Consider the following 14,088-nt stretch of genomic DNA (forward strand, 5'->3'; position numbering starts at 1 on the left):
ACGCATGCTTGTGGGTGGCGCGAGTGTGCGGGCAGTGAGTTTGTAACGTTCTGTAGGAGGCTGTTTGCGCTGGGTCTACCTATGACTAGCAGGAGCGGTTGGATGTGTAAGTGTCCCGCCTTGGGAAGGGAGGAGGCTGGTCTCCCTGATGGACGAAACCGATCCCTGGGCCCGGGGAGCTGATCTGAATCTTACGTGTATGCGTGGAAGAGGAGTGAAGCAACATTGTGGGGTCTAAGTGTGTATGTATGAGAAACCAGAACTGAGAAGGGTGGAAACTAATACAGATTATCTGCCAGAAGAGGCAAATCTCCTATCTCAAAGTGCCATGTGAAGAAATTTATCTGTGAGAACAAGTGGTTGTGTTTCTGGATCTGTTTTTTTTTTTTTTTTTTTTTTAAGGTTTTATTTATTTATTTGACAGACAGAGGTCACAAGTAGGCAGAGAGGCAGGAAGAGAGAGAGGGGAGGAAGAGGCTCCCTGCGGAGCAGAGAGTCATACGTGGGGCTCGATCCCAGGACCCTGGGACCATGACCTGAGCCGAAGGCAGAGGCTTTAACCCACTGAGCCACCCAGGCGCCCCTGGATCTGATTCTTGATCACATGTATGAGTTGGTTTGCACTTGATATTGTCCAAAGTGTTGAGTGAGATATCCAAAGTATGGGAAAGTGGTCTGTGGCTGTACCCAAGTCTCTGCATGAATTGTATGACAGTGCAAGGGCAGGTGATTAAACGTTGTGACTTTGAGGTTGATGTATGTAGGTGAGAGATCTGGTAAATTTGTTTGTGTGTGTTTGAGTGTAGCTTATGCAAGTTAAAATCTGGATGGAAGATAATGTGTGTGGTTGTCATCTGGATGTAGTAACTATATGAGAGACTGCAATATTATGAGTGTGAGATTGAGTCCTCTCAACCTCTTCACTTACCTCTAAAAAGACGATAATAGTTAAGCTTCCTGAAGCGTAGGTTTTACTTAAAAATTAAGTTTCCAATGGAAATTTTTTTAAAGATTTCATTTATTTATTTGATAGAGAGATCACAAGTAGGCAGAGGCGGGGGGAAGCAGGCTCTCTGCTGAGCAGAAAGCCTGATGCGGGGCTCGAACCCAGGACCCTGAGATCGTGACCTGAGCTGAAGGCAGAGGCTTAACCCACTGAGCCATCCAGGTGCCCCTCCAGTGGAAATTTTTAAAAATTTAAGTATAACTTAAAATGTGGATTTTAAAAATATGAAATAACATTGCAATGAATGCAAAATGACATGAAAGATTTTTTTAAATATCTGTTACAGAGAATATGGTTAGTACACTTTGGTGGAAGTGAAATAGATGAGAAGTCTAAATCTTAGTTGATCTGTGTAAGTGAAAGAGTTCTAGTCATGTGAACAAAAGTCTAACTTGAATAATAAAAAGTCATGGACTGTCAGTCAATTCTCAGACTCGACCCAGTATACAGACTCAGAACACCTTGAATGAAAAACCCTGCTAAACTGCCGAAAATTTATGCTGGTAATTTCCCCCCTTGTCTTCCTAAAGGAACCCACAGCTTTTACCAGGGAGACCAAACTTTGAGGAAAAGGAAAAAATCAAACCGTGGACACTGGCTTTGAGCGGACACTAATTCCAGGAGACCCAAAACCTCACTGGTCTACCACTCAGGGTAGAGGCTTAAGGAGGTCTGTGATCAGTGTTAAGGTCCATCTCACAGCAGACCCAGCACTTGCCTGAATCCATCCTGTGGTTTCCCCCCCAGTTCTGGAATGGATAATTGAAACAGACATACTCAGCACTGTCTCTCTGGCTGCTGAGTGAGGAAAGGACAAGTAGAAACTACCAAAACTACCTCTACCTAAAAATAAATAATAGACCAAAAGAAATACTGCATTCCTGGAGGGACTGCAGAGATTAGTGCCACTACTAAGAACATATAAATGCAGGGGTGATGAATTCCCAGCATATCCCCATTCAACTTGCCTATATGGCCTCTGCAGACAACAGAAATTTTGGAGAATGACAATGGGTTAAGCTGGTGGTGACTCCAGCTGCAGCTGTTTTACCAGATGTGTTTTCATTACCTAAACAAATTAACAAACTAACATATTTCCTTGGTATCTGCCATGTGAGTACTGCTCTGTTTATTTTCCCTCTCCATCCCTGTTAATAAAGACAACCAGAACCAATTGTTTTCACTTGGCAAAAACAAGTAAATAATTTCAGTATCCTACCTCAGGGGTACATCAGCTCCCTGGCCCTATAATTTAGTTTCCATGTATAATAACTTAGTTCACAGGGATCTCCGTTCTCTTTCCCTTCCACAAGATGTCATATTGGTCAATTTCATTGATGACATTATGCCATTGGACCTTGCGAGCAAGAAATGACAACTACTCTATAGATTTACTGATAAGACATCTGGATGTCAGGGTTGGGAAATAAATCTAACAAAAACCTAAGAGGCCTTCTATTACCTCAGTGAAACTTCTAGAGATCCAGTGGTGTGGGGCATGTCATGATATCCCTTCTAAGTTGTTGCATCTGGCTCCTCCTACAACTAAAAAAGAGGCACAAAGCCTAGTGGACCTCTGGATTTTGGAGGCAACCTCTTCCTCATTGGGGCATGTTACTTCCCACTTACCAAGTGATGTGAAAAGCTGCTAGTTTTGAGTAGGACCCAGAACAAAAGAGGGCTCTGTGACTCTGCAACAGGTCCAGACTGCTAGGCAAGCACTTTGCCTCTTGGGCAATAAGGCCCAGTAAATCCAAGAGTGTTGGGGCGCCTGGGTGGCTCAGTGGGTTAAGTCTCTGCCTTCAGCTCAGGTCATGATCTCAGGGTCCTGGGATCAAGCCCTGCATCGGGCTCTGCTCAGCAGGGAGCCTGCTGCCTCCCCTCTCTCTGCCTGCCTCTCTGCCTGCTTGTGATCTCTCTCTCTGTCAAACATTTTTTTTTTTTTTTTTTAATCCAAGGGTGTTTGAAATATCAGAGGCTGGTAATGATGTTGTCTGGGGCCTTTGGCAGGACCTTACCGATGGGTCACAGTGCAGGCCCTTAGGATTTTGAACCAAAGCCATGCCATTCTCTGCAGTTAACTACTCTCCTTTTGAGAAACAGGAGAACAGTAGCTGAAGCCTGCTACTGAGACTTAGAGACTAAACACTAAACCATGGGCCACCAAGTTAACATCATAAACTGGGTATAATCTGACCTAGCTATTAAGCTAGGTGTGCAGAGCAGCACTCATAAAATGGAAGGGATGTTTAAATGATTGGGCCAAGTATGCCCTGAAGGCACTGGTCAGAGTTTTAAGCAGTGCACCTGGGTTTTTGTTGTTTTGTTTTCCTGCTTGGAAGAAGAAATGGTCAGATGTACGATTCACAGGCTGTGGCCAGTGGTTTGGCTGGGTGGTCAGGAGCTTGGAAGGAACATGATTGGAAAACTCATGTGAAGGAAGTCTGGAAAAGAGGTATAGACCTCTCTGCATGGGTAAAAGTGAAGCTCTTTGTGTCCCATGTTAAATGCTCAGCAGAAGAGGATTTTAATAAAGTGGATAGGATGACCCAGTCTGTGGACACCATTTGGTTCTTTCCTCAGCCACCCTATCATCACCAATGGGTTCTTGGACAAAAAGGCCATGGTGGCAGTGATGGCCATTACCCATGGGTTCAGCAACACAAGTGCCCACTCATTAAGGCTAACCTGGTTATAGCCACTGCTGAATGCCCAATCTGCCAGCAACAGAGACCAACACTGAGTCCCCGATATGGCACCATTCTCTGGTGGCAGGTTGATAACATTGGACTGCTTCCATCATGAAAGAGGCAATATTTTTTTCTTTCTAAATAGAACAGACACTCTGGATACAGATTTGCCTATACCGTACATAATGCTTCTGTCAAAACTACCCTCAGTGGACTTACAGAATGCCTTATGATAGTGGTATCATGGTATTCTAAACAGCATTGCTTCTGATCAAGGAACTCATATCACAGTAATTGAAGTACATCAGTGGGCCCATCTTCATAGAATTCACTAGTCTTCCCAAGTTCCCCACCTTTCTGAAGAAGCTAGCTTGACAGAATGGAATGATGTTTTACAGACTCAGTCACAATGCCAGCTAGGTGGCAGTGTCTTGCAGGGCTGGGGGATGGTTCTACAGAAGGCTCTTTATGCTCTGATATCACCATCCAGTATTTGGTGCTGTTTTTCCCATAGTCAGGATTCATAAGGCCGGGAATCATGGGGTAGAAATGGGAATGACACCACTCACTATTACCCCTGGTGACCCAACAGCAGAATTTTTGCTTCCCCTCCCCACAACCTGTGCTCTGCTGTACAGAGGTCTTAGTTCCAAAGGGAATGCTTCTACCAGGAGATACAATGATACCATTTAACTGTAAATTTAACTGCTACCCAACCACTTTGGGTTTCTCATCCCTCTGAATCAAAAGGCAAAGAAGGGATTAAGGGTACTGGCTATGGTGATTCATCTTAACTACCAAGGGGAGGTTGGACTCCACAATGGTGATAAGGAGGAGTGTATCTAGAGTACAGGAGATCCTTTGAGGCTTCTAATATTGCCCTGCCCTATGATTAAAGTGAATGGCAAACTACAAACTATAAAGGCAGGATTATTCAAGGGCCACACACCCAAGAATGAATTTTATGTCACTCCACCAAGTAAAGAACCATGACCAACTGAGGAGCTTACTGTGGGCAAAGGGAACATGGAATGGGTGATGGAAGAAGGTAGTTATAAATGCCTACTACAACTATGGGACCAGTTTCAGAAATTGGACTATAATTGTCATGAGTGTTTATTTAGTTGTGTGTTTGTATGTATGTATATAAATCTTTATTCCTTTTTTATATCATTATCATGTGATATAAGATGTATTGACCTTATAGTATATAAGTATTATTAACTTTACATCGTAATACTTAAGTTGTGGGATATAAGGGAGGAAAGTAAACACTATGCAAGACTTTGCACCCTCTTCTGGGGAAAGGATTCGTGTATTTTTTGGTTGTATGCAAGATAGTTGTATTATGTTAGGTGGAAGTATGTCCTTGTTACTGTTTTTTTTCAGATATTAAGTATCGTTTAGGGAGATGCATATAGGTGCCAAGTTGGCAAGGGGTGGACTTATGAAGCCTAATTTTATGTAATATGGCTGGGCCATGATGCCCAAATATTTGGTCAAATATCATTCTGGATGTGCCTGTGAAGGTGTTTATTAGATGAGAATAACATTTAATTTAAATTAAAGATTACCCTCCAGAATGTGGGTAGGCCTCATCCAATCAGTTGAAGGCCTTGATAGACTAAAGACTTCCCTCTCCCAGAGCAGAAGGGAACTCTGCCAGCAGATAGCTTTTGAACTCAAACCTCAACTGTTCCCTGAGTATTTAACCTGCTGACCTGACCTACAGATTTTGGACTTAACAGGCTTCCACAATCTCATGAGCCAAGCCAATTCCTTAAAATCTCTTTCTTAACTCAATACATAGACACACAGAGACACACACATATATCCTGTTGTTTCTGTTTCTCTGGAGAACTCTGACTAATACACTATTATAAGGACATGTATTATCTAATTTAATTCTCATGAGAACCCTGTGAGGGAAGTATTACCATTCTCAGCATACTGCTTAGGCAAAGTGAGGCATCAGGGCTGAAATAAGTTGTGAAATGTCACAGAGTTCCTGAGAGATGAAACTAGAACTTGAGTTCCAGAGTCCTCAATCTTTAACACTGGATTCTACTATTTTCCAACTCCTTTCCAACATTCTGCTGTATTTCACTAAGCCATTCCTGATGAGTATATCTCTTTGACAAATTGAGGCCAATATCATGATGATTATAGTGTGGTCTATCATATCTTAATTAACACATTGTTTATTCTGAAACTTTTTTTAACTAATTATTATCAAAAATTCTTTTTAAAATTATTTATTTGAGAGAGAGAGTATGCACACACAATGCAGGGGGGAGTGCAAGGGAGGAGAGAGAGAGAGAGAAAAGCAGACTCCCCGCTGAATAGAAAGCCCAACTCAGGGCTTGATCCTAGGACACTGGGCTAATGACCTGGAGCCAAAGGCGGACATTTAACCAACTGAGGCACCCAGGTGCCCCCATCATCAGGAACTCTTCAGTGAACATCCTTGTAATACTTATTTATTTTTAATTCTTCCTAAGTATCCTAGATGTAGGATTTCTATATAAGACATTAGACATGCCTACAGTATACAAGAAGCTGTGCCTATGTGCTTGGATGAAGCACAGATGAAGAAGATATAATTGCTACCTTTATGCTGTTCATAATCCTGCAGGGGAAATAAAAGTAAGTCAAAGGTAGAACATGACAAAGACCTCTGGAGAAGTACAATGATAAAACCACAGGAGTTCATAATAAAGAATTCTAACTATAGCAGCATTCCAAATTATTGTGAATTCATAGGAACTCTGGAATGTGAACTTTCCCTAGTCAAGTTTATGCCCTAGAGTTTTATTTCTCTTGATGCTGGATCCAAAGGGAAACTAATGGAGCAAGGTGATTCTCTCACTAGTTGCAGGCAGGGCATTTTGGTTAATATTTCAGAAGTGAAATAAATTCTTCCATCAAAAGACATAAAACAACTAGACCAGGATTTGAGCCTCTTAGCTCTTCTCTAGGCAGAAAACCCCTACGTATGCTTGGAAATAAACTATTAGAAGGACATAAGAGAAATCATTCATAGCTAACTATATTTAGAATATGTTGAGCTATAAATCTAACCTAAAGACCCACAACAGGGCTTTTTTTTGCCTATTTTTGAAGAACTTTCTTTTAATAAAATTTCTTAAGACAATCTAAAATCAAGACATTCTTGGTTCCTGTAAAGAAAATAGGAAGTATACTTAAACTTAAATTTATGGAAGTTATGGAAGTATACTTAAACAAAAAAATCAGTGTCATAGACTAGAAACCAATAATGTTAGCTTTTAGAGGTATAAATTGAGATATTTTTCTTTCTATTGCTGATGTCTGACATTCTATCCATCTGATATATATGACCTTATGGTAAATGGTTATACATGTTGTATAGTAACCTGCTTAAGCCACGGTCATATATTTTTGAATTTTTCTCTATTTTTTGGTTATTCCTCAATTTAATTTTTAGTGACCACTTAATACCTTATTGTGAGGAAGTTCTGGAATTTATTAAATTTGTATATTCTTGCTGGACTCAGAAAGCTTAACCATACCAGAGAAATTCCTTCTACATCCTGCCTAGTTCCTGCATCTGGCCAACCTTCTTCATTCTTCCAGGGTCATATGGGGCTAGGGTTTGTGGAGTTGCAATGTTTTTGTCATTTGCAGTACTATCACTCCCAAAGATGTCCATCAAGTTCTCCAAGGTGAAGAGTGAATCCCTCAGCCCTGTTCAGAAGGATATAACTACAAGGATGGGATGTTGGAGCCTGATTTTGTGGATTAAAATATTTTTGCTCATTATATCCTCCTTCAGTATGAATCTCAGGAGAGCCTTTGAAGAACTGATTTGGCATCTGTATAATTGTAAACTGCATTTTGTATTTACTGAGGCTTCCTTTTCTTGATATCTAAGGTGATTTGATCTTCCTCTGGCCCTTCTATTTTCTTCTCTGATTGGCAGCACCTCGGCAGACTCAAGTCCCATTTCATTTCTTATATGTAGTATTTATATCTCTAAGCCAGATGTGATTTCCTTATTAGAGGGAAGGAGACAGCCCTGAATGGTAGAGAAACCAATGAGTAAACAGACTCCAGGAAGAGGGAAGCCATTGCAGTTAAAAGCCCAGATGATGTGAAAAGCTAGAACTTAAAGATATTTGAGCAGCTTTCTTTAGCCTGAATATTCAAAGATACATCACCATCATCCCCAAGCAGAAGAGACCTCAGGAGAAAGTAAACTTGCCAACACCTTCATCTTGGACTTCAGCTTCCAGAACTGTGAGAAAATTAATTTTTGTTGTTTAAACCATCCAATTGGTGGTATTTTGTTATGATAGCCCTAGCAAACTAATCTAGGAATATTAGCCCTTTGTTTGTGATACATCCTGCAAATATTTTTTCCCAATTTGTAAGTTGTCTTTTGATTTTTGTAGTCCTGATCTTTGGGTATTTTTTCTTATTGCATCCGTTTTCTGAATCACAGTAAGAAAGTTCTTTCTTGGGGTGCCTGGGTGCCTCAATGGGTTAAAGCCTCTGCCTTCGGCTCAGGTCATAATCCCAGGGTCCAGGGATAGGTCAAGGCGGGCTCTCTGCTCAGCAGAGAGCCTGCTTCCCCATGCCCCCCCACCCACCTCTCTGCCTACTTTTGATCTCTGTCAAATAAATAAATAAAATCTTAAAAAAAAAAAAGTTCTTTCTTACATTGAGGTTAAAGAGGGATTCACCAATGCTTTCTTCTAAGACCTATATGATTTCATTTCTTATGTTTACATTCCTAATCTATTTGGAGTTTATTCTTGTGGTATGATAATGTAAAGATATAATTCTATTTTTGTCCAAATGGCAAACCAGGAAACTTGTCCCAGCTATGTGCTTATATTTTAATTTTTTATATCACTGTAGATTTACATGCAGTTGTAAGAAATAATATAGAGATCCCACATAACCTTCATCAGGTTTCCCTCAATGGTTATTTCTTGTAAAATTGTAATACAATATCATGACCAAGATATTGATGTTGAAACAGTACACAAAACTTGTATCTTTTGCCAGTTTCACATGCACTCATTTGTGTATCTATGTGTATATTTAGTTCTATGCATTTTTTTATTTGTGCAGAGTCATGTGAAAACCACTACCACCATGATTCAGAACAGCTCTATCCCAAGGATCTCTTTTGCTATGCTTGTATAGTCAGAGCCACCTCCTCTCCACCCAGTTCCTAGCATCTTCTAACCTGCTCTCCATCTCTATAGTTTTGCATTTTAAGAATGTTATATAAATGGATTCATTTATACAACATTTATATAATTTACAAATTATAACTTTTATGAGATTGGTTTTCAGTTAGCATAATTCCCTTGAGATCACCCAAACTGTTTCAGTGGTTCGTTCCTTTTTATTGCCAGTGTTTTTCTATGGTAAAGATAAACCCCAGTTTGTTTAACCATTTACCTGTTAAAAGACATTTGGGTTATTTCCAGTTTTGGGTTATTACAAATCAACTATGAACATTCACATATAGGTGTTTGTGTAAACCTATGTTTTCATTTCTCTGGGAAAAATGGCCAAGATGACAGTTGGCTGGGTTGTATGGTAAGCTATGCACTAACTTTTACTGTGAAACTTCACTTAATTCATTTTTGTTCATTCCCAGCTCTTTGGATAACATTATCCACAGGATAATCCACATTATCTATAGGAATTTATGTTTGCAGCATCATTGGTCATAAGGGGAATGCAAATTAAATATCAATGTACCACTACACACCCATTAGAATGGCTAAAATTCAAAAGACTGACAATAATAATGCTAATCAGATAAGGCAACTGGAATTCTCATACACAGCACATGGGAGCATAAAATGGAACATTCACTTTCAAACACTATTTTGCAGTATTTGTTAAATATAAACATTTACTTTCTAACCTAGCAATTCTATTCTTGGGTACATAACACAGACAGCTGATTTCACATGCATGACAAAGACTGACACAAGAATGTTCTTAGTAACTTTACTCATAATATCCCAAAGCTGGAAACTCAAATACTCCATCAACAAGAGAATGGATAAATAAATTATGATACATTCAGACAATATAATACTATACAATACTATGTTAAGTTACAAGCTACTGCTGCATACAGCATGGGTCCTGTTATTGATACAATGTTGAACGAAAGAGGCCAGACACAAAAGTACATACTGCTTGATTGCAGTTCTGTAAGGTTCAATTATTGTGACAGAGCCCAAAATAAAGGTAGGGGGGTGCCTGGGTGGCTCAGTGGGTTAAGTCTCTGTCTTTAGCTCAGGTCATCTCAGGGTCCTGGTATCAAGCCCCGCATTGGGCTCTCTGCTCCGCGGGGAACCTCTTCCCCTTCTCTCTCTCTCTGCCTGCCTGACTACTTGTGATCTCTCTCTCTCTCTGTCAAATGAGTAAATTTTTAAAAAAATCTTAAAAAAATAATGGTTAACTTAGAGGTACAGTGATTGGGAAGAGTCATGAGGGAGGCTTCTGGGATGTTGGAGTTTATCAAATGGTGAGTGTAAGGTTTATAAAATAAATCATTAAGCTATGGTTTTAAGATCTGTGTTCTACTTTGTTCAAAACTCTTACTTAAAATGGAGGAAAAGATATTATACACGCTCAGTAAATGGTGGGTCTATGTTTTGAATCCACATTTCTCTAACTACAAAATCAGTTCATTGAATTCTGGTTTTTATCCCAGACTCCCAGATTTTATTACATTAAATGAAACCTCAGCATAGGTAATTAAACAAAGACAATTTCCACTAAAGGTAGATTTGAAGGACTGATAATACTCTATATTAGTAGAATAGACACTTTTCATGGTATGTTAGTGAAAATTTAAGCAGGGCATTTGATGAAGGTATATAAGTCGATTTTAACTTTGAAAGCCTCATTCTCAACAATGTTTAAGACTTTAAGATACACATGTTCACAAAAAGGAGTGTGCCATGAAGTGCTATATGGAGAAAAGCTAGCAAGAAGTTAAATATCCTTCAATAGGGAAATGTCTGGATCGTATTGTAGGCAAAACATTGTAACAGTTTGTAATTTGATGACATGATAAAGCTGTTCACTATATTTTGCTAGATGAAGGTAGATTACAAAACAGTATTGTGGTGTGATTCTTTTTTAAAATAATAAATCCTACATGCCTATATCCATGTGTTAATTCATAGAGAAACAGATGAAATGACTTGGAATAAAATGTTCAAAGAACCTCTTTCTAAATGAGCTTTATTTTAAGCTTTTCTGTATTTTCTAAATTTCTGAATTAAGAATGCATTAACTTTACAGCCAGAAAAAAATAGAGCTAATCCCTCCCTCTTTGAAAGCAGAAGAAATAATAGAAGGAGATATGTGTATGGAACACAGAGTAGAATTCTGTAGTGGGATGAATTCTCGCTTTAAGTGGTCTGAACTTTCTTCATAGTTATGAAGCCTTTCAGAATTCTGCTACCTTAAAGGTAGTCTTAAATTTTGAAACCTAAGATTTTTTTTATTTAAATTCAGTTAGCCAAGGTATAATACGAAATCTAGGATTTTAATACACAATGGATTCCTCTTGCTGCTTGCCTCTCAATTACCTCAGCTCAGATCTCAAATTGCCAATCTCTCCTCCAGCCATTGCTCCAGTAAGGAAATCACACCTGCCTTGGAAATTGATTAATACTAAGCCCTGCACATAGGAGAAGAAATGCGACTTAGGTCTGATGTGGCTGCAGAAATTCAAACCATTCTTTTGATGAGCAGGCAGAAGAGGAAGTAATCTGAAGGACTGGGATGATGACACTTTAGAAAACACAGCAGAGATGCCCATTTCTACCTCCAGGAATTGATTAAATCAGCCCTTCAGAAAATTAGCTAAGTACCCTAACAAATCCCAGTGAAGGAACTAAGATGGCTCCAGAATGCAGATTTTTTTTAAAAAGATTTTATTTATTTATTTGACAGAGAGAAATCACAAGTAGATGGAGAGGCAGGCAGAGAGAGACAGAGGGAAGCAGTCTCCCCGCTGAGCAAAGAGCCCGATGCGGGACTCGATCCCAGCACCCTGAGATCATGACCTGAGCCGAAGGCAGCGGCTTAACCCACTGAGCCACCCAAGCGCCCCCAGAATGCAGATTTTGAATTGGAAAGGGGAAAGGAGATTTTGTAATCATGGAGACCAGTTAATTAGTTAAATAAATGTATATAGATCCTATCTCACACCCTTGAGCAAATTACTCTGAGTGGATTGAGTCATCTATACTCCACTCAGCAGAAGTCAATACCCCATTCCTAAGTCAATGGACCCATGAAATGATAGGAACCCATGTCCTGTTAAGGTTCTGGAAGGGAATGTAAAGTTGGTGAAGACATGGAAGCTGGACAGTAAGAAGGAGTTGCTCAGCTTTGCTGAGCAAAGCTGATAAATTATAAAATATCCATGTAAAATAATACCAAGATAAACAAACGCAAAGCTGTAGAATAACTAAGGATATAGAAAATTTTCAAGATATAATACCAGTAGAGAAATCACTTTACAAAACAGGTTGACCAATACAATTTTATCAATATGGAGTGATAGATTTTTAAAAAGTTAAACATCTTTTTCACTTATCTGTTGCTATGTAACCATCCCCAAAGTTTGTGGCTTAAAACAAAAAGCATTCATTAGCTCATTATTCTGGGGTTGGCAAATTGGGCTTGGATTGGCTGAGCAGTTCTACTAATTCCACTCATCTCGACAGCAGCCAGTGGCTTGGTGGGGGCTGGATGGTCTAATATGGTCTCAGTGAAATATCTGGCAATTGCTGCTGAATGTCACCTGGGCTTCTGTCTCCAGGTGATCTTTTGTCTTTAATCAAGCTAGTCATAACCTTCTGTTTGAAGTGGTCTGAGGGCAGGAAGAGGAAAAGAGCAAAAGCTGCAAGACTTCCTAAGGCTTTATCTTGAAAGTCTTAGAACGTCACTTCTACCACGTGCTGTTAGTCAAAGTATATCACAGGGTCCTGCCTAACAGTAACCTACCATTTCAGGAGAAGAACAATTATTCCCTTTTCTGAAAAACAGAACAAGGGCCACAAAACCCCCAACCTTGAGGTTGGTTTCAGATATGCCCAGCAATGTTTTCTTTTATTCAGAACTCTTCATTTAGAGAAGAGCACTGAAGGGGAAGGGGACAAAAATCATCAAACACCAGACCTTGGAGCACAGAGTAGGGAAATTGGAAGATATTCTTCAACACCACACAGTCTCTTGCCATCTATCACACACAGAAGTAAAGGGGACATGGGGAGTACTGCTAATCATTTTTAATATCAAAGGAAAAAGCCAGGGTGACTGACATCCAGGGCTGAAACTTTCTCTAAGTTCACATCAAGTTTCCTGGGGAGAGAGCTTTGGGAAGATGTGGTTCTGAAACCATGGACCTTGACCTCAACTCCCAAGGGTGATCCTTTGAGGAAGGAATCTTACTCCTAGGTTCTCCAGATGTCTTCCTAGGACTTTGCCTAAGGGACTCTTCGAATTCTAAAGTTCATTCCAAAAACAGGTTTGTGCTTTTTTGCTTGTATGTAACATTTATACTACCAGTCAAATATCTGACTCCCTTTTGGTGACCTTTTCTCTGCAGCTGGGGTGCATGGCTCTAAAGCAGGAAGAAAAAAGGGAACGCAGGCATACACCCCCAAGAAAGGATAGAACCTAAAACTGACCTCTAGATGGGCAACATCATCTTCACTGATAACCCCACTGTGTTAAGCGCGAAGCTAGGCACTGGAGGTGGTTGTGCCCTGACAAGGCAGCTCAGGCCATGCTTCGGTGCATCGCGACTCTAGTCAAACAGGCATTGCAGTCTTCACAAGCATACACACACTCTCTGTGAAGTCTTCAACAGACCCCTCAGTCCCGATTTTAAACCCAGAACTGAAGACATAAAGCTCTGTCATCACACAACCAAACTCGTACCGGTCAGAGAATTAAAAGCCTCTCCCGTCACACTAGGAAACAACTTATGATGGTCGGTCTCAAACCCCACAGTGTCACATGCCTCACATCACAGTCGACTGGTCACCCACAATGTCCTGCATCCGATTAGGGACACACACGCATGTCTACACCTGTCACGGCCACATCACCGTACATACTCGCACTCGGCTTCGTCACGACCACAAACGCGCGTACAGAGGCTTGAGACCCGGGCTCCACACACCCCGTCAGCACTGTGGAGGCGATGGGCTTCCTCACCGTGAGCGACGGTTGCCACTCGGAGCGCGACGACTTTCAGGTAGTCGGGCGATAATGAAATAAGACCCTTGATCAAAGTTCTTTTTCAAAAGCTGCAAAGGGGCTGTGGGAAATGTAGTTCAAGGTCGGAAA

The 14,088-nt window shown here is 40.3% G+C and overlaps 1 protein-coding gene across 1 annotated transcript; it reads left to right on the forward strand.

The window, feature by feature from the left end:
* Positions 1-4: 4 nt before the first annotated feature.
* Positions 5-14,019, forward strand: LOC132005948 (uncharacterized). The gene is given in 15 exon segments (XM_059383468.1): positions 5-34; positions 1,828-1,857; positions 1,860-1,999; positions 2,001-2,018; positions 2,020-2,254; positions 2,256-2,352; positions 2,355-2,392; positions 2,395-2,582; positions 2,584-2,691; positions 3,349-3,928; positions 3,930-4,184; positions 4,186-4,322; positions 4,324-4,397; positions 4,400-4,830; positions 13,714-14,019. Coding segments are annotated over 15 exon segments (2,667 nt in total).
* The last annotated feature ends 69 nt before the right edge of the window (positions 14,020-14,088 follow it).

The sequence above is a fragment of the Mustela nigripes genome, chromosome 17, assembly GCF_022355385.1.
Source record: "Mustela nigripes isolate SB6536 chromosome 17, MUSNIG.SB6536, whole genome shotgun sequence".
Classification (NCBI taxonomy): Eukaryota; Metazoa; Chordata; class Mammalia; order Carnivora; family Mustelidae; genus Mustela; species Mustela nigripes.